This window comes from Bos javanicus, chromosome X, assembly GCF_032452875.1.
Source record: "Bos javanicus breed banteng chromosome X, ARS-OSU_banteng_1.0, whole genome shotgun sequence".
NCBI lineage: Eukaryota > Metazoa > Chordata > Mammalia > Artiodactyla > Bovidae > Bos > Bos javanicus.
Window position 1 is genome coordinate 75,232,568 of NC_083897.1, and position 26,198 is coordinate 75,258,765.

General features: G+C 37.4%; 1 protein-coding gene across 3 annotated transcripts; it reads right to left on the reverse strand.

Moving 5' to 3' along the window:
• Nucleotides 1-369: 369 nt before the first annotated feature.
• Nucleotides 370-18,819, reverse strand: P2RY10 (P2Y receptor family member 10). Of its 3 annotated transcripts, none has more exons than XM_061409640.1 (3): nucleotides 18,712-18,819; nucleotides 976-1,426; nucleotides 370-849 (listed from the first exon to the last, which is right to left on the reverse strand). In XM_061409640.1, exons 2-3 carry the CDS (start codon nucleotides 1,377-1,379, stop codon nucleotides 393-395), a joined length of 861 nt encoding a protein of 286 aa, XP_061265624.1. In that variant the 5' UTR covers nucleotides 1,380-1,426; nucleotides 18,712-18,819; the 3' UTR covers nucleotides 370-392. The 3 variants fall into 3 exon arrangements, with proteins under 3 accessions (XP_061265624.1, XP_061265623.1, XP_061265622.1); XM_061409639.1 differs by adding an exon at nucleotides 6,852-6,942 and having other exon boundaries at nucleotides 370-1,426; nucleotides 18,712-18,817; XM_061409638.1 differs by having other exon boundaries at nucleotides 370-1,426.
• Between the last annotated feature and the right edge of the window lie 7,379 nt (nucleotides 18,820-26,198).

Genomic DNA, 26,198 nt, shown 5'->3' on the forward strand with positions numbered 1-26,198 from the left:
TTACAGGTAATATTCTTCATATGAAAGAGATTTGCTTTTGGATTGTGTGAAGGATTCATGCATTTATTGTATCATTAACAGCATCACATTTACTAAAGAAAGGTTTAAGATAAAATAAGCAATTTTCATTTGTTTAAAACATATGTAAAATCTTAATCTAAATCTCTCAAGTAAGAAAGTGACTTGAATTTCAAAGAGGAAACAGGCAAATCTCATTTTCCCTTCCTCTCCCACATTTCACACTCTGCCTCTATTGTCACACCCCTGTGAGCACAAGCATTCCTGTTCTTCCCAAAGTTCAGTTATAGAAACGGTGTGTCTAGTCATTTTGGTCTTTGGCAAAAGTAATGAAACATAGTTAAACAAATCCATAATCAAGAGCTGTTTTATTTTTAACCAATCATTGACGAACCACTCTCCCTGCTCATTAGGCGGGAACGAGTCACAGAGCTGCCATGGCGAGATAGTTGGTCACGAAACTCTGAGGCCATGAAGTAATAGAGAATCGGATCCAAAAGGCAGCAGAGACTTGCAAGGCATAGACAAAAAGGATGGAAATACTGTGTGCTTTGGACAATGGGACAACTGCTAATGATAGCTTCCTTTACCAAGGTATAAAAAATAAAGTTAATATGATAGGGAGTGAAGCAGATGAAGAAGACTGCAGCACACATGTAAACCATCCTCAGTGCTTTTTGCTTTTCACTGATTCCTTGGAAAGCCACAGGTGGTTGTCTCAAGGATATAGTCATTTTCCAGGTGCACCATGCAATGATGACTACTGGAATCACAAATCCTGCCAGTTCAGCAGCTGTAATCATCCCAACCAAAGCCACTGCATTCATTTTCCTGTAACCAAGATCAGCAAAGCAAGAGTCAGTGTTGTTGGCTAAGTCTGTGCTTCTCATGATGGGAAATGGCAAACAGGCAGTACCCACGATGACCCATATGGCAGCACTGATGCCTACATCGTACCTACGTTTCCAGTCTCTAGCCCTGAAGGGCTTGAGGAGAAAGAAGCACCTCTGAAGGCTGATGCATGTCAGGAAACAAATGCTGGCATACATGTTGAGATACTTCAGGTAGAAGCATAGCAGACAAGGGATCCTCTGGAAAGGCCAATGGTGGCTGATGTAATAGTAAATCCGGAAGGGTAAGGACAGCACGTGGGCAAGGTCAGCCACAGAGAGGTTTATCATGAAAATAATGGCTTTATTTTTCTTGCTGATAAAGCGGCACAGAACCCACAAGGCTGCACTGTTGGCCAGTAGACCAGGGATGAATATGAGGATGTAGGTGGTTGCGTAGAGAGGGTAATGAAATGTCAAATATGTTTCATTGCAGTTAGTCTCAGCATCGCTGGTACTGTTGCTTCTCATCTTGAATATTTCAGCATTTACCAAGGTAAGCCATGAAGTTATAATCCCTGCCCAAAACAAAACAAAACAAAAAAACAGTATCATGGTTAACCACTTTAGCTGACATCCAGATTTTCTTAAATTGAAGCTTAGTTGATTTAGATGATTCACAATGCTTTAAGTGTACAGCAAGGTGATTATCTATCTATCTATCTATATATATATATTCAGATTCTTTTCCATTAGAGGTTATTACAAGATATAGAGTATAGTTCCCTGTGCTACGCAGTACGTTCTTGTTGTGTATCTATTTTATATATAGAAGTGTATATCTCTTAAATTCAAATTTCTAATTTATCCATCCCTCTTTTTCCCTTATGGTAACTGTTTGTTTTCTATGTCTGTGAGTTTATTTTGGTTTTGTAAATAAGTTCATTTGTATTATTGCTTTAGATTCTAATGTAAGTGATAGCACATGACATTTGTTTTTATCTGTCTGACTTACTTCACTCAGTATGATAATCTCTAGGTCCATCCATGTTGCTACAAATGACATTATTTCATTCTCTTTATTGCTGAGTAATACTCCATATATATATATATATATATATATATATATATATATACACACACACACATATATATACACACACGTATATATATATATATATATATATATATATATATATATATATATATACATACACACAATATCTTAATAATCCATTCATTTGTAGATGGAACATTAGGTTGTTTCCATGTCTTGGCTTTTGTACATAGTGCTGCTATGAACATTGGGATACATGTAGCTTTTTGAATTAGAGTTTTTGCCTTTTCTGGCTGTATGCCCAGAAGTGGGATTGATGGATCATATGGTAACTATTTCTGTATTCTTTTTCTTTTAAAGAAGCCTCAATATTGTTCTCCATAGTCACTGTACCGATTTATTTTCTCATCTATGGTGTGGAAACGTTACTTTTTCTCCACAATCTCTCCAGTATTTATTATTTGTAGACTTTTCTATGATGGTCATTTGACTGGTGTGAGGTGATATTTCATGGAGACAGAGAAGACCCAGAAGAGCCAAAACAATATTGAGATAGAAGAATAGAGTTGGAGGAATCATATTCCCTGACCTTAGACTATGCTATGAAGTTACAGTAATCAAAATATTATGGTACCAGCACAGAAACAAACATATAGATCAATGGAACAGTATGGAAAGCACAGAAATAAACCCACACACTTAAGGTCAATTAATCTAATGACAAATGAGGCAAGAATATACAATGGAGAAAAAATAGTCATTTTAATAAGTAGTGTTGGGAAAACTGGACAGCTACATGTAAAAGAATGAAATTAGAACATTCTCTTACACCATATACAAAAACAAACTCAAAATAGATTAAATATCTAAATTAAAGACTAGACGCTATAACACTCCTAGAGGAAACATAGGCAGAATACTCTTTGGCATAAGTTACCGTGATTTTTTTTTTTTTTTTTTTTTGGAATTCATCTATTAGAGTAAGGAAACAAAAGCAAAAATAAACAAATGGGACCTAATTAAACCTAAAACCTTTTGTATAGCAAAAGAAAACATAAACAAAACACAAAGATAACCTATGGGAGAGAAATTATTTGCAAATGATGTTACTGACAAGGCCTTACTTTCCAAAATATATAAACAGTTTGCACAGCTCAATTAAAAAAAAAAAAAAAAAAAACAAGAAAATAGCGGACAGAAGACCTAAGCAGACATACAAAGAAGACATACAGATGGCCAACAGGCATATGAAAAGATGCTGAACATCAATAATCATTAGAGAAATGCAAATTAAAAATGAGTTATTACTAGATTTGTTTTTATACCTACAAAGTCATAGGATATTAAAATTAGAAGGGACCTGTTTATAGGTGCTAAAGGAAGGTATACTGTTTATCCAAGCCCATCCAATGAACCAAAGAACCACAGAATTGTCCTCAAACTGCCTTGCCAGATTGTCTAAGCTGTGTCTTGCACACAAGGAAGTCCTGAAATACTAAGTCTTTTGTTCTAATAGCAGAAAAAAAGAATATGATATTTGAGTCTGTTTCTTTTGCATCAATATTTCTCTTGCCTCTGGTTAGTATGAACACTGTTCACTCATTCCCAATTGCAATGGTAGAAATTCAGTTTTATTGTTCTGATCTGCTTGCCTCTCTTTTGTCCACCACCTTTCCCATTGGGTTCTGACTTCCTAACTTGGCACCACAGCACTGAGAAAATAGATTTGCCTCTTTTAGCCTGCAGTACCAGTGTCCTAGCTGATCTTTGTGGCTTGGGAAAATTACTTCCTTATTATTTTATCACAATAGCTGGTGGTTTTCATGCATTCTCTCTCTCTCTCTCTCTCTCTCTCTCTCTCTCTCTCGGCTTAGGTTTCATTTCCAAATTTGCATGAAACTTTTCAGTAATAAAAGGGAAAAAAAGCTAAGATCATGGCATCCAGTCCCATCACTTCATAGTAAATAGATGGGGAAAATGCAGAAATAGTGACAGATTTTATTTTCTTGGACTCCAAAATCACTGCGGATGGTGACTGCAGCCAAAAAATTAAAAGATGCTAGACAGCATATTAAAAAGCATAAACATCACTTTGCTGACAAAGGTCTGTATAGTGAAAACTATGATTTTTCCAGTAGTCATGTACAGATGTGAGAGTTGGACCATAAAGAAGGCTGAGAGCTGAAGAATTGATGCTTTTGAATTGTGCTGCTGGAGAAGACTCTTCAGAGTCCCTTGGACAGCAATGAGATCAAACCAGTCAATCCTAAAGGAAATCAATCCTGAATATTCATTAGAAGGACTGATGCTATAGCTGAAGCCCCAATACTTTGGCCACCTGATGCGAAGAACGAACTCATTGGAAGAGACCTTGATGCTGGGCATCAGGTCTGAAGGCAGGAGGGGAAGGGAACAACAGAAGACAGGATGGTTAGATAACATCACTGACTTAATGGACTTGAATTTGAGCAAACTCCAGGAGATAGTGAAGGGGAGAGAAGTCTGGTGTGCTGCAGTCCATGGAGTCACAAAGAGTTGGACATGGCTTAATGACTAAACAACAAGAAATGAATTTAGAAGCTGAACCAGGATAGTTCCACTTATGTACTAGGGAAGGGGAGAAACCTATTCTCTATCTAAGGGAAATACTATACTGGTGCAACATCATCCCATGGCAGATTATCCAAAATCATGGTGAATACTGATTAGGGTATTAGCGAAATAGGTCACTAAAACCTTTTGAAACAATGTAAGGTTTAATTTTATTAAAGTAGTCTTTGTAATGGGAAAAGTTTTCTTGGACTTAATCTTATTAAGGTAGAATAAGCAAGGCCAGAGGAGAGTTTATTAAGACCACAAATATACTAAATGAAGGATCTAAGACTTTAAATAGGAAGACAGAGCAGTTAATCTTTATACACACCCTTCTGTTCATCATTTGTTTTCCTCTAAAGACAAATTTTACAAACATAGCTTCTATCCATAGTGCAGGAATGTTTATTGCCTTTAAAGCTAGAAGTAGAGAAAAAAAAGTGCAGAGGTTGTTCCTCAAATGGAGTTTTGTTGTTGGTATGTTTTATTTGGTTTCCTTTTAAGTATGTTTACAAAAACAGAGTGGCTTCTTTGAGATTCTCCTTGTAAATAGCAGAATGACTTTCTATATCATTCTAAGTCTTACTCCAGGAAATAGATAAATGATAAAAGAAAAGAACCCCAAGAGATTAATTCACAGATAAGAGAGTAGACTTTATCAGCTACCAATACTGTAAATAATACTTTCATCTTCCCTCCTCATATACTCCCTAGTTAGTCTATCTGTGATAGATCCTAAAGAGTCATGCAGTCATCTTTCTTATGTATGTATGACTCAGAGCAAAAGTAGAAGGATACTCACAGGTGAAAAGAAAGTAAATAATTACTATGATCTGATCAATGATATATGCCAGAATCTTCAATGGAATTTTTCATATACATTATGTAATTTAATTCTCACAACCATCCTAAGATGAAGTTCCATTATTATTCTTATAGTTCAGATGAGGAAACTGAGGTTCAGAGAGATTCAGTAAATTGTCTTGGGTAGCAAATTTAAAAATGAGATTTATTATCAAGCCTGATTTGCTCCAAAGTCTGTACTATTTCCATTATAACTATTTGCCTCTCCCTGCTCAAGAGGGACTTTTTAATAACATTAAGATCATTGTGCCATCCAGAGAGCACATTATGGCAGAATCTTTCTCATCTCATAGAAGGACCTCAGGATCTTATAACCTTAGGACTGCTCTAGCTATGCCATCAAGATATAACTAAACATCTGTCATCATACATGTCACCAACCCTCCCTTACCACCCACTTTGACTTCAGTATTGGTCTTATTTCTACTATAATCTATTACTTATGAATAGGCTGTGAAAGAACAAGGCAGGCTACATAAGGTGCATTACAGTACTAAGAACTAAAAACAACTCACACCCACCCATTCACACCTCCACTTCTGCATTTTACAAACATGGATATTTGTTTCTGCTTCATTGGTACAGAAATTTTCACTTATTAAAGAAGCAGATTGTATTTATACCTCTGTGCTAAATAACAAAGTCCTATTAGTCCAAAACAGCAAGCTAGAGGTCATGATCACAACTTATTTGTTTCTGTGGTTTATTATGCCTCTGCAATTCAGTTTATTTCAAGTTTAGAGATTTGTATGGCTTGCTTTCCAAAATGATTTTTCTCCTCCAGACTGAAGGGGAGGTAGAAAGGGTTTTTCCCCAAATATGTTTGGTGACAATTAAATGTAAAATCTCCATGGTGATAGGAGACTGGGGGAATTTGTGTTGGGTAGGGTGAAAATATAAACTCTCTCAGATAGGGAACATTTCACTTCCTGTTAGCAATCTGTGACGCTTCTGAAATTTTAGAAAGGAGAACAACTTAAGAAGCCACTAACAAAAATAGGTTGAATGGAAGGGCCAAAGTCAAAACATGTTTCTTCTCTCAGTCTCTGCCTGTTTCTATCTCTTTTGTGTTTCTCCCTTTGGCTTTATTATTGACTATTTTTGGTTGGTTTGTGCCCTCTATGTTACCAATCTCTATCCCTTTAAATCTGAATATATCTTTGGTTCCACTCTTAGGAAAGATATGAAATTGGTGATTTACTCTTGAATCTAAGCTCTCCTTCTAGTCTGTGCCATGACCAGCTTCCTAAACATTACAGACAGAAACTGGGAATTCATCTAACTCCTATCACTACATTTCACCCATATCTAAACAGAAACCAGGTGATTATCTTGCCCTTAAAATCTCTGCAGTCTATCTCCAATCCATCTTCATTCCCACTGCTGCCTTTCTAATCCTCATAGTGGCCCAATGATTATTATCATATTACAAATGAGGAAACTGAGATACAGAGAGGTTAAATAAATTGTGCCAAAGTCACAATACTCACATAGTGTAGACGTGGTATATTAGAATTGGAACCCATGCTTGTCTCCATATTCCCTTACCTTTGCCATGGCAGATGATACTAATGATCCTACCTGCATGCAGGGCAGTAAAAGAGACACAGACATAAAGTACAGACTTTTGGACTCAGTAGGAGGAGAGGGTGGGATGATTTGAGAGAATAGCATTGAAACATATGCATAATCAGATGTAAAATAGATGACCAATGTGAGTTTGATGCATGAAGCAAGGCACCCAAAGCCAGTGTTCTGGGACAACATAGAAGGATAGGGTGGGAATGGAGGTGGGAAGGGAATTCAGGTTGGGGGAGACACATGTATCAGTTCAGTTCAGTTCAATCACTCAGTCATGTGCAACTCTTTTGCGATCCCATGGACTGCAGCATGCCAGCCTTCCCTGTCCATCACCAACTCCCAGAGCTTGCTCAAACTCAGGTCCATCGAGTTGGTGATGCCATCCCACCATCTCATCTTCTGTCATCCCCTTTCCCTCCTGCCTTCAATCTTTCCCAGCATCAGAGTTTTTTCCAATGAGTCAGTTCTTCACATCAGGTGGCCAAAGTATTGGAGTTTCAGCTTCAGTGTCAGTCTTTCCAGTGAGTATTCAGGACTGATTTCCTTTAGGATTGACTGATTTGATCTCCTTGCAGTCCAAGGGACTCTCAACATGTAGGACATGTAGGACACATGTATACCTATGGTCAGTTCATGTTGATATATGGCAAAACCCATCAAAATATTGTAAATCAATTATCCTCCAATTAAAATAAATTAATTAAAAAGATAACATTACAATCACTGAACTTCACTGCAAGTTGCATCATGTTAGCTTGCACCACACACTCACAGAGACCTTAAACTTCTCTCCATTTCTCATGGCCCAATCTGGCACCCTCCCTCATTTTGCTTCCTTCTCTATGCAGACTAGATTCAATGGTCAAATTAACTATTCTTACACAAGAATCCTCAACCTTCTTTGCTCACCATTCTTCTGCTGTACCAGCTTAAAAAGCTAGTGTTGGTCCCTGAGTTGTGTCCTACTCTTTGCAACCCCATGGACTGTGGCCTGCCAGTCTCCTTTGTCCATGCAATTCTCTAGGCAAGAATACTGAAGTGAATTGCCATTTCCTTCTCCAGGGGATATTCCTAACTCAGGGACGGAACCCAGATCTCCCTCACTGCAAGCTGATTCTTTACTGTCTGAGCCACTAGGGAAGCCTGGCAAGGTCTTAATCCCAGATTAAGTCCACAAACCATTTTATTTTTTTATTATCCAAACTGATGAATGATCCTATTAAAAATACCAGGATCTATTTGAAGTGCTAAAACTAGAAATCATAAATTTCTAGTTTCAGCACTTTACATAGAAGATTTTTTTTTTGCTTCAGTCTCTTTTTCCACACCTCTGATTAGTTTATTCTCCTAAGAAATTAATCAAGGTGCACAAAAAGAGAGTGCTGGCTATTTAGCACTTTCATAACTCTACTAAAATTTCTTCTACTCTTCTGCTCTCCCATCCTCATATTTCTCAGCAGAGGCTCTTACCTCTTAAATCACAAGAAAATTGAGGCTATTGAATGAGAAGTAACTCAGTTTCAAACACTGTCCCCTTCCAACACACGCAATCTTATCTATAACTGCATCCTTCCCAACAAAGCTGTCTTTCCTGTTGTACAAGTTGAATTCCCATGCTCTTAATCCCTTTTAGCTTTCTCAGGATTTTCTTTCATTAATTGTTCCCTTTCACTCCCAGATCATCATGTTGTCCTTCACTCTCAGCTAGATATTTGTCATTAAGTCTCTTCAACTTCCACAATAATATTTCTCTTGTCAATGCATCTTATTCTAGCTTTGTGTCATGTTCCTTCTTTTCTTAAATAAACATCTCATAGTATTTTTTGACACTGATTGCTTTCTTTTCCTCACTTTATATCCATCCTTTAATGCACTACAATGTGGCATGCATGTCTTTATAATCTCACTGAAACTGCTTTAGTAAAGGTAACAAGTGGCCATCATGTTGTTAAATCAAGCAGGGCTTTTCTGCTGTGTTAGACAGTCTGACCACTTCCATGTTTTTGAGATGCTCTCTCTTGTTGGCTTCTAAGCCACAACTCTGTTTTGAGTCTCCTCTTAACTATCGGCCCATTCATACTGAGTCTTCTTTATGTTTTCTTTCATCTCTGCACATCCTTTAAATGTTTGCTTTCCCTAGGTCTGCATATTCTCTCCTTATTCAGTGTCTTCATGCTAAGTAACATCACCCACTTTCATGACTTCAATCACCACCCATATCCGGATGGCTCTTATGTCTCTTTGTCCAGGGCTGGCCTCTTCTCAGATATTAAATCTGTATGTCCAATTTTCAGCTGAGATTTCCCATTTCAGTGTTTTCTAGGCATTTCTAAATAAAAATGCCCAAAACTAAATTCATCATACTCTCTGACCTTTTACTTATCCACCACCATCTATCCAATTACAAGAGCCAGAATACTTAAAAAAATTCTAGACTCCTCTCTAATTCAATCAACCAAGTTTTCTCTCTCTCGACTCATTCTCTCTCCTCTCTCTCTGAATTATTAAACCATTCTTTAATTGATCTACCTGGTTCTAGGACTGCTCTCTTAAAAATATATTCTATACTCTGCTGCCAAAATGATATATCAAAATGGCAAATCTGGATTACCATGCTGTCACAGGGATTGCTTTAACAATGTACTTAGTGCACCATATTGAGTGTTTTCATTCATATCTCTTTATTTCTAGCTAAACTATGAGCATTTTGAAGGCAAAGGCTATGACTTTCTTTAAATTTCCAGAATTATCGATATATAATCAGTTAGTAAATATTTTAAGTGGGTAAATATTCTGCCTTATGACAACACATTTGTTGTTCATTTGTTTATGAATCACTCTAAACTGGGCTGTGAGCTTTGTGAAGTCAGAGGTTATGCCCTAAATTTTGTTCTGTCTTTCTCTCTAAACCCAAAGCAAGGCTAAATATACAGCACTATTTTAAAAATTGATGTTAACTGGTCCATGTAGGGATTAACCTTCAAAAGTTAATCTCATTGCTGTTGCATAACCAACTCAGCTAATCAGGATCACCACACAGATAACACAACCCAGGAAAAATTATAAGCTGTGAAAATACAATATCTTCAGAATATACTTGAACTCCTAGCTGTATTATTGTGAACCACCCAGATAGATATGAGGATCAAATTCCCAGTGCCTCCAATACCATTCTTAAAAAAGTAACCGCCTCTTGGTTTAACCAGTGTCAGTGCTCTATCCAGAGTATATTCTGCCTACATCAAAGGCCAGGAGCTTCATAGAGGGATGTCTCTTTCCTTTAAAAAGAGTTCTGGTAACAAGAGCCAAACTCTAAAGGGAATGATCAGCATAGACTTCTAATCTAATAATCAAAGAGGATAATTAGCTACCTTCACTGAACTAACAAGATTCACTTCCAATGTGTTGCTGTAAGAATATTTCTGATAATGAAGATTGGTATAAAGTTTGATGAAACTTCATCAAACTCTTTTCTCCCTGGATCCCATCTCAGAAGTCAGTAATTTACTCTTCTCTTGAGATCCTATCTCAACTCTAATCATTTCCTTGCATGGGGAAATCTATTCAGACCTTTTCCTTTGTACTTTCATTGGACACTTAGGCTACACTATAAAAATGTAGTCTCCATGAGGGACGACTGTATCTTGCACTTTCCTATCTCTCATTTTGCTTAGCAGAGGGTTAAGCATGCAGTAGGAACTCAGCTCATAAACATTGGTTTATAAAGGGAACAGTATGGAGAATAAGTACATATTAGCAGAGTCTTAGTCAGTTTTACTTCTAATGTCTATTCTATAAGCTACTCTCCCAAGCAATAGTCATAGTTTTTCTCCCTTTGTTACTGAGAAAACTATGGTCAAGGCAAGGATAATAAGGTTGGAATCTAACATATCTGGATACCTAAAAGCTCCAAAGCCTGTAATCTAAACCTTTTATTTTAAAACCAGCAGCAATTTCATAAGGTTAAGTGAGAATTCTGTCATTAAACATTTGACTTTATCGGTTCAGTTCAGTTCAGTCACTTAGTCGTGTCTGACTCTTTGTGACCCCATGAACCGCAGAATGCCAGGCCTCCCTGTCCATCACCACCTCCTGGAGTCCACCCAAACACATGTCCATTGAGTCAGTGATGCCATCCATCCATCTTATCCTTTGTCACCCCCTTCTCCTTCTGCCCTCAATCCTTCCCAGAATCAGGGTCTTTTCTAAGGAGTCAGCTCTTCGGATCAGCTGGCCAAAGTATTGGAGCTTCTGCTCCAATGTCAATCTTTCCAATGAACACTCAGGACCGATCTCCTTTAGGATGGACTGGCTAGATCTCCTTGCAGTCCAAGGGACTCTCAAGAGTCTCCTCCAACACTAGTTCAAAAGCATTGATTCTTCAGCACTCAGCTTTCTTTATAGTCCAACTCTCACATCCATACATGACCCCTGGAAAAGCCATAGCCTTGACTAAACAGACCTTTGTTGACAAAGTAATGTGTCTGCTTTTCAATATGCTGTCTAGGTTGGTCATAACTTTCCTTTCAAGGAATAAGTGTCTTTTAATTTCATGGCTGCAGTCACCATCTGCAGTGATTTTGGAGCCCAGAAAAATAAAGTCAGCCACTGTTTCCCCATCTATTTGCCGTGAAGTGATGGGACAAGATGCCATGATCTTAGTTTTCTGAATGTCGAGCTTTAAGCCAGTTTTTTCACTCTCCTCTTTCACTTTCATCAAGAGGCTCTTTAGTTCTTATTCACTTTCTACCATAAGGGTGGTGTCATCTGCATATTTGAGGTTATTGATATTTCTTCCAGCAGTATTGATTCCAGCTTGTGCTTCATCCAGCCCAGCGTTTCTTATGATGTACTCTGGATAGAAGTTAAATAAGCAGGGTGACAATATACAGCCTTGATGTACTCCTTTTCCTATTTGGAACCAGTCTGCTGTTCCATGACCAATTCTAACTGTTGCTTCCTGATCTGCATACAAGTTTTTCAAGAGACAGGTCAGGTGGTCTGGTATTCCCATCTCTTTCATAATTTTCCACAGTTTATTGTGATCCACACAGTCAAATGCTTTGGCATACTCAATAAAGTAGAAAGAGATGTTTTTCTGGAACTCTCTTGCTTTTTCGATGATCCAGGGGATGTTGGCAATTTGATCTCTGGTTCCTCTGTCTTTTCTAAAACCAGCTTGAACTTCCGGAAGTTCATGGTTAATGTATTGCTGAAGCCTGGCTTGGAGAATTTTGAGCATTACTTTGCTAGTCTGTGAGATGAGTGCAATTGTGCGGTAGTTTGAGTATTCTTTGGCATTGCCTTTCTTTGGGATTGGAATGAAAACTGACCTTTTCCAGTCCTGTGGCCACTGCTGAGTTTTCCAAATTTGCTGACATATTGAGTGCAGCACTTTCACAGCATCATCTTTTAGGATTTGAAATGGCTCAACTCAAATTCCATCACCACCACTAGCTTTGTTCTTAGTGATGCTTCCTAAGGCCCACTTGCCTTCACATTCCAGGATGTCTGGCTCTAGGTGAGTGATCACAATAACTAAATTTTGTTTTAGAACATAAAGTTAGGTCAGGCCTCTAAATCTGAATCAGTGAGTCTGAATACAAGAACATTGTAGGTACTAATAATGTCTATGTAAAAGCAGCTTCACTTCCCTACCAACTGGCTCAATGCTGTGTTTTTGCAAAGGCACAAAGTGAACTTATATTATGATGGCATTAGAATTTGTTTCAGACTCCTAAGTTTCAGTGAAATACTAAGTACAAGAAGTTTCCACTTGCATCCTGCCACTAGATAAGTGATATTACTAATATATTACCTTTGACCTTTGAGAGAACCCTGAGTTATTATTATACTGATTTTAGGGCTTCCCTGTTGGCTCAGACATTAAAGAATCTGCCTGCAGTGCAGGAGACCTTGGCTCGAACCCTGGGTCTGGAAGATTTCCTGGAGAAGGGAATGGCAACCCACTCCAGTATTCTGGCCTGGAGAATTCCATAGACAGAGCAACCTGGATGGGCTACAGTCCATGGGGTTGCAAAGAGTCAGACACGACTGAGCAACTAACACTTTCATACCCTTTCATAGATCAGAAAATGAAGACTCAAAATTATTGCTTCTTCCTCAAAGTCTCAGTTATTAAAATTTCAGTCATAATGAGGCTCTTCATGAGCAGAGAAAGCTAAAAATTTTCCTTTGGAAGCAATTTGTTGCACAAAAATAGGTTAAAGTCACATTTATATGGATAAAACCATTCTTCAGAGGCGAAGATGCTAATAATCTCAGTTGTATGTCTAGCACTTTTATGACTATGTTTTTGTTGTTGTTCAGTCACCAAGTTGTATTTGCCTCTGTGATCCCATGGATTGCACCATGCCAGGCTTCCCTGTCCCTCACCATCTCTGGGAGTTTGCTCAAGTTCATGTCTATTGAATCAGTGATTCCCTCCAACCATCTCATCCTCTGTTGTCCTCGTCTCCTTCTGCCTTCAATCTTTCCCAGAATCGGGGTTCTATCTAATCAGTCAGCTGTTCGCATCCAGAGGCCCAAGTATTGGAACTTCAGCTTCAGCATCAGTCCTTCCAAAGAGTATTCAGGGTTGATTTATTTTAAGATCTTTGGTTTGGTCTTCTTGCTTTCCAAAGGACTCTCAAGAGTCTTCTACAGCACCACAGTTCAAAAGCATCAATTCTCCAGCGTTCTGCCTTCTTTCTTGTCCAGTTCTCACATCTGAACATGACTACTGGAAAGACCATAGCCTTGACTATATGGACCTTTGTCAGCAGAGTAATGTCTCTGCTTTTCAAAACACTGTCTAGGTTTGTCATAGCTTTCCTGCTAAGAAGCAGTCATCTTCTAATTTCATGGCTGCAGTCACCATCTACAGTGATTTTAGAGCTTAAGAAGAGATTTTCACTGTTTCCACCTTTTCCCTTTCTATTTCTCATGAAGTGATGTATCACTGCACATATATGGCAAATGATTGCCACTAGGTGTCTGGGTACGGTACTATCAAAACCAGGAATCTTTAACAAGTTTTGCTTATGAACCCAAACCAAAATAGATCTATGGATAAAGTACTGGAATGATGGATTTATAAGAGTATTGTATGCTCATTTGTTCAGTCATCTCCAACTCTTTTCAAACCCATAGACTGTAGCTCTCCATGTTCCTCTGTCCGTGTGATCCTCCAGGCAATAATACTGGAGTGGATTGCCATTTCCTTCTCTAGATCTTTCTGATCCAGGGATTGAACCATGTGTCCTGAGTCTCCTGCATTTGCAGGCAGAGTCTTTACCACTGAGCCACCTGGAAAGCCCTAATAGTAGTGAGCCAAATGTAACAAGTCATGTAAGATGGGGAAGACTCAGAAGCTGTAAAATATATTATAAAGAACACTGGATTTGGAGCTATAATACTTCCCCTTCCTTTATGCGAGTTTCATTTCCCTCATTATTAAGATAAAATAATATGAACTGTATGATCTTAACTACCTTCTGCTCTAACTTGCCATGACTTTATGGGCCTGGACTCTCTAAACCCCTGCCTCTAACTAATACCATCAGCACTGCCACTTCCATCATTAATGCAACTGTCACCATCTCAACCTACTTGCACTTTACAAAGCATTATTACAACTATAATTGCTATTAATTATTATTTAAAGTTCATATATACGTATTACACTATATGTATATGTATATGTATATATATATATATATATATAAAACAAATTAGGTCATTCCCATTCTACAGATCACAAAAGTGAGACTCAAAGAAGTCATCACATTTATCACATTTACCTGAGTGCTATACAAATGGCAGAGTGAAGAGTGTGGAATCTAGGCTTCTGGCATCGAGGTAACCACTCAGTTCTACAAAGCTTTAGCTTCTCAGTCCTCTCCCTCTCTTCATCTCTCATCACTAAGTCAGTAATACCATTAAGTGAACAAATTTATCAAATGTCAAAAATCAAATATGTGTCTCCTATTTTCTTTGATAATAGGACCAGCATGTGGGCTTATTATCTTGGGAGGAAAAGAGAAAATTAGAGAAAGGTTGCTGATAGGGGACCTCCCCACTTTCCAGGGGAGAATATTCACCGGCCATTTGGGAATGTAACTTGCCTTTTTTTTTTTTTTTTTTTAGCATTTTTCTTCTTATTTGAATCATAAAAGTCTCACATGAACTACCCAAGCCAGTCAGATACCCATGCGCACAGTGTCCTTCATTCAATCATTCATAACCACAGCCAAAGAAGAGCAACTGGAATTTGGAGCTCTACCATTTCCTGAGTTAATTAAAATCAACTGTAAATAACCTGGCTTGATTTCAGAAATATAGAAGTTCAGAAATGTTCTCCAAGTCTAGACATTTCCCCTATAAATTAGAAGTGAAAATTATTTTTATCCTTAAAATGAATTAAATAAAATTTGAATTGAACTTCCATGCATGTATCTTTATTGGATTTTTAATCAGATAAGAAGGAGGCCTAATTATTCATCATTTTTGCATTTGGGGCAGTATTTTGCAGATGGAAAGAATCATGTTCTTTGGACAGACCTAGGGTAATGTCTTGACTCACTTATTAGCTCTCCAGCCTGAAATGACTCACTTCATATTTAGTGGCTTCAGTTTCCTCATTTATAACATTAGGGTCATAGTACCTTTAAATATATCATTGCAAAGATTAAATAAGAAATGTACATGATTAAGGAGTCTGGTGGCTCAGATGGTAAAGCGTCTGTCTACAATACAGGAGACCTGGGTTCGATCCCTGGGTCGGGAAGATTCCCTGGAGGAGGAAATGGCAACTCACTCCAGTACTCTTGCCTAGAAAATCCCATGGACAGAGGAGCCTGGTGCAGGCCACTGTCCATGGGGTTGCAAAGAGTCAGACACAACTGAGTGACTTCACTTTCACTTTCAAGATCAAACCAGTCAATCCTAAAGGAAATCAACCCTGAATATTCATTGGAAGGACTGATGCTTTGACTACCTGATAAAAAGAGCCGGCTCTTTGGAAAAGACTCTAGTGCTGGGAAAGATTGAGGGCAGGAGGAGAAGGGGCATCATCGACTGAATGACCATGAGTTTAAGCAAACTCCAAGAGATAGTGAAAAACAGGGAAGCCTTGTGTGCTGCAGTCCATCCCACAAATAGTCAGACAGGACTGAGTGAACAACAATGACAAAAAAGTAGAAAACATATCAATAATCCTGTCTGGTACACAGTATACATTAAATAAATGTTAGTTCATTTATACTTTACTTGTACTGAGAGTAACCTCCATGAGCTTTTGGTTGGATCGTGTACTTTTCTGAGTTTAGAAAATCTCCCCAAAAGCATAGGTGTGAGAAATATTGAGTAGGATTAATGCAATAATTCTTAATGTAAAAGAGTGGGAAACATGTATTACTTGAAAAAAAGATCCTTATTATGGTAAATACATTTAGAAATCAAAATTATTTTCCGTATAATACAAACTGAAAGCACAGATCTACAAAAATCTTTTTGCCTGTTTGTCCCACAGTACTTGGAAAATGTCAATGTGATGGGATAAGTCTTTTTAGGAGTCCAGGATCAGGATCTAGTTCCTAATTAGTCAAGTCCACAATAACTTTGCAGTAAGACTTTTATGTTTTTCAAATGGAACTTTTCATTTAAAAGATTAAGAAATACTGATTAAGTGACACTGTCAGTGTGTAAATCAGATTTCATAATTCTTTCCCTTGTGTGTTTTCATTTTATTATTTAAAAAAAAGGAAATTATTTACAAAACACTTGCCTGTGGTCTAAAAGTTAAAACTCTCATGATGGCATTACTCTGAAAGAAGTATAGTGGCCCTCAGCATAGATTACTGAGTTCCCTTTGAAAGCTAGACTGTATTTCCAGAAGGTTCTAACTGTAGTTAGATTTCCCTACTGTCTCATTATTTACCACTTCATGATATACTCTTCTCAGGCACCAGGAGCCTAGAGTCAAACCACTCTACTAGGAAGGAAATTAAAAGACTATCTATTTCAAGCCCCCACCTTATTATAGATGAGACTACTGAGACTCAGAAAAATAAAGTAACTTGCCCAAAGCCAAAAGTGAATCTTTGACAGAACTTGAACTAAAATCAAGGTTTCTTTCTGCACTTTGGTCCATATATTTCATCACTCTGCCTGTGATGCATGTGAATCAATACTAGATGAAAATTTAAATGCAAAATATCCTGACTTGAAATATAAGTAGACATTTTTAGCAAGAGTTTTTAAATAAAGCATAGACTTCCTGCCAGTCATTACCCTGATTGTAGAAACACTTAGAAAAGGTGGATTCACAAAGACAGCTCTGTCCTCTTTACTTGGACCATACACCTTCCTGCTTCTTAGGACATAGATTGACTTACCTCAAACACAACAAGCTGTGAAAAGTCACCCAAAACCATCCAGAAGTATATTCACTCATTTGAAGTCTTGTGTTCCACAACTGCCAGGATTTACACAGTTTGTACAATTTAAATTCAACAATTTTTCCAGTTGACCCAAAAAAAAAGAACTGCTTTTGACTAAAGAAGGACCTTTGTTCGACAGGAACTGTTGCAAACATTATTACACCAAATGCATGACTTTATTTTCTTTCAGGCCATTTCCACCTCAATATATCAGCATATCACATATTTTTTAACAGTGAATAATTTCACTGTGTTGCAGTTGCTAAGGGATAACCTCCTCAAATAATAGAAAGGACAATGACTCCCACATCCATTTGGAAAAAAAAATAAAAAATATTCCCACTTGCAGGATTCTTGGGACTGAGACCACTCCATCCAAAATGCACCACAAAGCTTGTTATCATTATATCCAAAATGATCCTGGTACCAACTGTTGTGGCACAGTTCACCTTGAAGAATTCCTCAACTGGAAGTTTTCTTTAGATTCAGTCATCTTAGCTCAGAACCAGAAAGGTTGCTAGCACTCAACATAATAAGAATGATAACTGCTGAAAAGATAGGCACCACTTCTGGGAGCTCTGTTATCTAGTAGGTCTGAAATTGGGTCAAAATACAGCTTTCAAAGGATCAAGAAATGCCTTTGAACAGATTGAAATAATTTTAACAGAGTTTGTCATCTGGGATATTTTCTTCCTTCCTAACCTACAATCCAACATAGTTATAAATATATTTACAGTATTCTCTGGGAGATACAGGCTTCTGTAGAAAAGAGACCATGATTTAGAAGACATATGTTCTAGTTCCAGCTCTGCCACTGACCAGCTGGGTGATCTCAAATGTCTTCATTTCATAGCCTCTCAGTTTTCCCATCTGTATTGTGAGGGATTTGGATCCCTAGGAGCTCCTTCATCTCCAAAATCTATGATTATTAAGCAACTACAGAGCAGAAATCCAAATCCTCTTTTTCTGGCCGAATAGGTCAAGCTGTCCCAATAAATATTACTGAATGTACTCTTTCCTTACCACTTTGTGCTGTCTTACCTGAATGATAATGAAGCAAAGAGCCCTCAGCAAAGAGTGAGCTGCATCACAGACTCCTTGATCCTGTAATAATGGTGTGGACTAATGGCATTAACCTTAACTTTGTATTCTAATCAGAACCAAGGAAAATCACCATTGCTCCTGCTGTAATAAGTCTGAAAGAGGCCAGAGACCATTTTAAAATTGGACACTGGTCTCATGTCTGCCCTTGTCTTGGATCTTCATGCCCCCACCAACCTTCCCACGTGGAATTTTACCAGTTCCCATATGTTAAGCTGAAACTTACCTTGGAGCCTTGCTGGGCTTGTTTCTTTGCAGGGAGTTGGTGGTGAAAAAGCCTAACTCTTGGTGGCTCGGAGCCTACTGATAACTGACAAATTTGTTATTGAAAGAGGAAGTTGAGTGCATTTGGTGTCTCACCACAGAAACCTAAAGGTAAGTCCCTTGAGCAGAAGATATTACTCGTTTTATTTAGTTTTTATTTTGTTGGTGCAAAGAAATTCAAAAAGCTGAGAGCCAAAGAATGTGCAAAATCAAACGATGACTACATACCAGCTTTCCTCATTGTTTCTTACCCTATCTCCTTCCAGCACAACCCACATGCCTATCCATTTCACTATATTCCAGTAAGCTCTATGTTAAGATGGGATTCTGAGGCAAAATCTGAATACAGTTTATCTAACAACAAGAAAAGAGCAATTTTTTCAAACCTGAGAGGTAAAGAGTGAGAAAACTTCAAGAATATGTGTCAGAACTAATAGCAGTAGGACTACATTTGCTTAAGCTATTCCTTCCAATTGTAGTACCCTTCCTTCAGCCTTTCATCTCAAGGCTTTCTTAGTGTACTGCAAACTGCTTAGGGGCAAAAATCATATCTGACTTGTTCTTGTATTTCTAACTAGTCTAGCACAGGCACTTTCATGAATGATTGTTGAATGAAAAAGTGAAAGAATGAATGAAAAAATATTCAAATAATGAATAAATAAATGAACCGTATATCCTACAGTCTCCCTCCAATTTACCAATGTACCAAGTTTTCAGTTTCTGTGATGTCTGTGGGGCCTTTAAAAGTATGCAAGTAAAGAAAGATCATACACTTGGGGACTATAGAGTAGTTCTGAAAAACAAGTCTTGCAAAGCAACACAAACCTCTGTGGGCATGTGAGGAAATTGCATTTAGAATCCAGGGCCTAGAACTGCAAAGAGACTTCTGGGTAATAATAATAACAAAGGAGAAAAAAAATACTGCTGGTTAAATCAAACACTAGCATTCAGATTTACGGATAGGGCTGATTAAAGAAGGAAGTGGATGACAAAATTTTTGTAAAAGGCAACCTGGATCTCCCTGTAAAACTAGAATCATGGAGCAATGCCCGACACTCAGAGATCACCAATATAAATTTCAAGGGCATAGAGAGATGGAAAAGATACACTTTCATCACTAGAAACTGAGAACTTTAACTGATTGATGAAAAAGCCATGGCTTGTAAGAACTGGTAAAGGAAGAGGGTACCCATCCTGGCTGAGGTATATCAAATGAAACATGCCTGATCTCACAATCCCCTTCTTAACTCTTATTTTATATATTTATACAGCTCCAATCTGTTAATTTAGTTTGCTGACTTGGCATACCTACTGAAAGGAGAATGCACTGATAGGCCAACACATGTTTCATTCCATTTGGTAGTTCTAATCTTAAGTATAAATTATTAATATTAAACTGTCTTTCTGTTACAAATTCATCCTTTCTGAGCTGGGGAAACATGAGCCAGTTTTCCTAAGCTATGATCTTTCTCGGGCCAAAGAAAATTTCAGACCTGTTGATTTTTAAAGCCAAACCTTAGGACAAAAGGATAAAAAGAACCCTTTCCTGACAATTAGCTATAGTCATTACCACTACCTTCATTTCCCAGACAACATCTTAACATTGCAAAGAAAATGGCTTGTCAGCTTGCTTCATTGCTCTCTTGCACGCAAGTATCTTCTCCTTTCATTAGTTCTAAAAAGGGAAACAAAAGCAGCTCAGAAGTCAGTGACCCACTTTTGGCAAAGGATATTTTAACTCAGCTAAAATTTTGAATGTTAGTTAAAAGGAGCAAAACTGTACACAAACCAGAAAAATGATAATTTAATAATCATCTCCAATTAACTTTTAGAAGAACATCTTCTAACTATTGAGTATGACTGATAATCTAAGACTTATTATCATCTCAAACCAAGTAGTAAAAATAACCAGTCATAAGAGTCTAAAAAAATAGTTCAGCTTCCCCATTTTGCTCATAGTTCTGAATTCTTCCCTTTTCTCATATGTACACTTTCAAAGTTTAACTGGGGCATAATATCTTTACTAGATCTGGGAAAGTTTATGAGTTGTTGCTTCAAAGGCTCTTATGTCTTCACTAACCGCAACAGTGTATTAGGTGTGATAGCTATTGTTGAGGATATCATTTGTTACAATACACTATGTTTTCTAAAAGGGATATTGGGAAGAGCTAGATTTTTCCTAATTGGTTTGATTAAATTCCTAACAGATAGTGATAATTGTGACATGTGTCCTTTTTATAGAGTCTGCTGAAAACCATGGACCTAATTTAGGTCTGCTGATTGCAAGTTTGGAGATATTTTTATGGTGTACTTTTCTTTCATGGCTTTAATTTTATGACCTTTTCTATTTTTTCTTTGTTATGTCCACCTATTATTCATTTATATATCTTACTATAGTATGCATCCTTTTAAACTATCTTCAATTCTTTCTGGAACAATAGTATAACAAAAAGTGAAAAAAAAAGAGGAAAGAGTGAGTTGTGATTTCAATTCCTTTTCCATCAGAACTGCTGCTGCTGCTGCTAAGTCACTTCAGTCGTGTTCAACTCTGTGTGACCCCATAGATGGAAGCCCACCAGGCTCCCCCATCCCTGGGATTCTCTAAGCAAGAACACTGGAGTGGGTTGCCATTTCCTTCTTCAATGCATGAAAGTGAAAAGTGAAAGTGAAGTCGCTCAGTCATATCCAACTCTTAGCGTCCCCATGGACTGCAGCCTACCAGGCTTCTCTATACTTGGGATTTTCCAGGCAAGAGTACTGGAGTGGGGTGCCATCATCTTCTCCATTCCATTAGAACTAGTGAGTATTAATTGCTTCAGATAAACTGTCTTTAAGAATTTCCTATATCTGATTCTGTAAACACAGATTATTCCTGCACTTTTCCAAAAATAATCATTCAATAGATACTTATGGAGCTATAACAATGATTGATTTGGTATACTTAGTGGGAAGAGTGGGATTCAGAAGCGTAAAATATGTCCTCTAGCTTCCAAGAATACATAGTTTAAGTAACAGGTTAATCACTCATAAACAAATTAGAAAACATAAACAGTATGATTTACTATTAAATTATGTGGAAGTTAAGATGAGTTCAGTACAGGCTAAATCTGGGAAGATTGGCTGGTCTTTGCTCAATAGACAAATTTGGTTTCAGAAGTATTTGCAATGAGTGAACCATGTCCCACTGGAGACATGCAAGTTTATTTTGGGTGGTACAAGGAATGCCTTTTTAAACATTTTCAAGTTATACAGTTTGTTTTTAAGGCTCTAAAATGTAATAAAATTGTACTTCACATCTATGATTTCATGCATAATACTACTTAAGATGAAGCTAAAGTAGGTAGCTAAGTTTTTAAAAGTTTGATTAAGCAACACACACACAAATAAAAGTATAGAGGGTAAGTCAGTCAATTCAGTTGCTCAGTCGTGTCTGACTCTTTGCGACCTCATGGACTGCAGCACACCAGGCTTCCTTGTCCTTCTCCATGGAGGGTAAGTCGATATAACAAAAATAATAGAGAGAGAGATTTGCATATCGTAAATTTAACAAATATCATCTTAAAGAGAGAAGGGAAGTCAAAGGACTCCAGGAGAGAGAAGAAATATTGCCAAGGATGTGAAAGAAGAATAAGCATACTATTTGTGTGACAGTGAGGACAAAATTTTGACTACTGCAAGGGCATGCTAAGGAACAGAAGGAAAGAAACTTTGAGGGTGAAACCATACAAAGAACTTAAGAGCATAGAAGCCATAGGATAAAAGAAATCATTGAATGCTTTTAAACAGAGCTGAGAGGGGGAAATTAAAAAGTCTTATTTAGTGTGTGTACTTTGTACTGGTCACCATTTTAAGCAATTTGCATGCATCATTTTACTTAATCCTCAGAATAATCCTAAGGAATAGGGACTAATATTATGTCCTGTCTTAGCCATAAATAAACTGAAGCACAGAGAAGTTAACTTCCCTAATATCATACAACAAATAAGTGGGAGAGGAGAGATTCAGATCCGAGTACGTCTGACTCCAAAGCCCAACCTCTTTACTACCACTTCCTGAAGGATTACTGAGACAAAGGTGCACAGAATGCGTTGGGAAAAAGATGAAACAGGAGTTGGAGAGCCCTAATGGAGGAAACACCAATAATTTAAATTTAAGGTATTAATAACAAGAGCATTAATTAAGAATACTCTTAGTTAAGTAAGAATGAAGATAAAGAGTAATTTCAAAAGAACTAGTTTTCTTAAAAGAACACAAAACTGTAATCAATAAAAATGAAAGAGGAAGTGAATCTTCACAAGTAGGAATCTTCACAAGCAGTCTTTGAAGGGGTTTAGTTTTTGCATATTTTTCACTAAAACTTTTTTTGATTCATACACTAAAATATTTCTCTCCAGTGGGAAGACCTTACTTTGCAACTGGAAGAGGAATTACTTTCCCTGAACCCCAGAAGCTTGTTCTGAAGACAAATATAAGCATAGGGCAACTTCTTGAGACCCCCTCTGAGGAACCTACAATCCTGAAAAGGGAAATGGTTAGTCTCACAGGTTGTGAATTTCTAAAGAAATGTATTTCAGAAAATTTCCATAAGAAGAAGGTTTCTTCAGCTAACTGGCTGGTTGTATATAGATGTTGTGAATTGTTTTTATATAATCAAAGTTATAAACAATGGGCAAAAAGCCAAGGGATGAGGAAAAATATTTCTTCTCTAGGTTTCTTATTTTGGGTTCCTTGCTATGAGGCTTACTAACTTTATGTATTTCACTAGGAAAGTGGTGGAATAGGTGAAGGCTATATTTGTGTCCTACCTTCTTTTTCTGGCCTTTTTGTTCAGCTTTCTCTCCAAGGATATGGTGCCTTCTAGACTCTCTGGGATCCTGCTGTCACAAAAGAATTTGATGTGATTAGGTCTTTAACAGTAAAACGGGAAGTTTTTTTAGGATTTGGACACTGCAAACACATGCGAATGGATTCCAAGTGTCTGAAATTTCAGGCATTGACAAGTGGCAAAGATTCTTCAAATCAGCAATTAAATAAAATTCTCCAAATAAGCAATTCTCAAGCTTTTTCTCTCAGACCCCTTTACACTCTTAAAAATTATTTGGAATCCCCAAAATGTTTTTGCTTATACGGGTTGTATCTATTGTAAGTAATAAACAAAAGCTTAGAGTTGGGAGTCCAGAAGGTGAAGCTCTCAAGCTCTACAACTATGACTGAGCCCAGAAAGACTCCTCTTCTTTCCTAGCAAGTATTCAGTGAATGAAAAGCCACAGACTCTTTGTTTATTATCACCCTCCCAGCTTCCTTTTCCTCTCTATAAAGCACTCTCCTTCCCTTTCTGTGTAGGGACTTACACTTGGCACATCATGTTTATAGACCCCCAAATTGCAATTCTCTGTTGATCCTGATAAACCCATGTTTGCTGGAAAAATATCTGGCTATTTTGTTTCAACAAACAAAATTTGTCTATTTGTTTCAACACTATCAATATTTCCCATACTAGACATTAAAAATTGATAACATAGAAAACAAACTTATGATTATTGAAGGGGAGATGATGTGGGGAGGAACAAATCAGGGTATAGGACTGTGCACATGTTAAGTCACTTCAGTCATGTCCAACTCTTTGCAACCCCATGAACTGTAGCCCACCAGGCTGCTCTGTCCATGGGATTCTCCAGGCAAGAATACTGAAGTGAGTTGCCATGTCCTTCTCCAGGGGATCTTCCTGACCCAGGGATTGAACCTGTGTCTCTTATGTCTCCTGCACTGGCAAGCAGGTTCTATGTCACTAGCACCACCTGGGAATCCTTTGGGGTATGGGACTAACAGATACAAACTACTATATGTAAAATAGATGAGAAACAGGATTTTCTGCATAGCACAGGGAAATATATTCAATATCTTGCAATAACCTATAATGGAATATAATCTAAATATAATTGCTTTGTGTACATTTAAAACCAACACAATATTGTAAGTCAACTATACTTTAATAAAAAACTTTAGTTTATTAATCCACTTAAAATAATAAAAATTGTATGTTAACATAAGTAACACCTATTTTGTGAGATAGAACTAATTTGCAAAAAAAAAAAAAAAGCGACAATGTTTTGTATTTTTGCAAACCTCCTTAACAGAAAATATCTGGACTCTAATACCTTTATTTTTTTCATTCAATCTGTTGTGATATATTGTTTTGGTTGTAATTTAGGAGAAAATATATGATCTCATATGAATGAGATGAAAAAGGGTGAGCATTTTAATAATATTTTTATTTAATTGTACATATTCTTTGTAAGAGGGCTTTCTCAGTGGCTCAGCAGTAATGAATCTGCTTGCCAAAGCAGGAGCCTGATGGGCTAAGGTCCATATGGTTGCAAAGATTCAGACATGACTGAAACAAGTTAGCACAAGCACTATTCTTTGTAACAACACCAAAAATAAACTGGCAGTACTCTTGCCTGGAAAATCCCATGGATGGAGGAGCCTGATGGGCTGCAGTCCATGGGGTCGCTAAGAGTCGGACACGACTGAGTGACTTCACTTTCACTCTTCACTTTCATGCATTGGAGAAGGAAATGGCAATCCACTCCAGTGTTCTTGCCTGGAGAATCCCAGGGAAGGGGGAGACTGATGGGCTGCCATCTATGGGGTTGCACAGAGTCGGACACGACTGAAGTGACTTAGCAGCAGTCTTTTACAGGATAATTGCAATTTGAATTCTGAAAACCCATCAAGGAATTTTTCCTATTCTATTTTAATAAAATTAATTGATATAGCTTGTATTTTGAATGGATCATTTAGCCGTGCATTATTTGTAACAACTTGCTTTGGAACATGTTGGTTCATTGAGTTATGCTGCTGTTGATATCATTCACTACACAGAATCAAAAATTCATCACATTTGTTACCATCACCACTGATTTCATCAGAAAGTCTGTAAGTAATAGGAAACCATCAAGGATAGCATGATGTGTGAAAGTTGTCCAAATTTCTAATTTACTTGAAAATTTAAGTTTTAACATTGGCAACAAACACTTATCAGTTGTTTTTCCTTGAAGTGACACGTTTACTATGATCATTTCTAAGGAATGTCTGCCAAATACTCAAATTTGAAAAACCATAATCTTCTTTCCATCCTTCTTTCAAGTAAAAAGGATGTTCTGTGCAAGAGTGTCTAGTTCAGCACAAACCTTAAATAATTTACAAGTGTTTTTCTTTGAGACAACCATTATACTTCAATGTGTGGCAGAAGTACATTGTATATACTCCCTATTTGTTTTTACACAAAACATTAAAAAGACTTTTATCCATCCTGCAATCCTACCCCTGAGCATATACCCAGAGAAAACCATAACTCAAACAGATACATACATCCCAGTGTTCATTGCAACACTATTTACAGTAGCCAGGACGTGGAAGCAACCTAAATACCCAGAAACAGAGGAA

Excerpts from the sequence above, each read along its gene's own strand:
- P2RY10 (XM_061409638.1), bottom strand. The coding sequence starts at position 1,379 with ATGAGAAGCAACAGTACCAGCGATGCTGAGACTAACTGCAATGAAACA.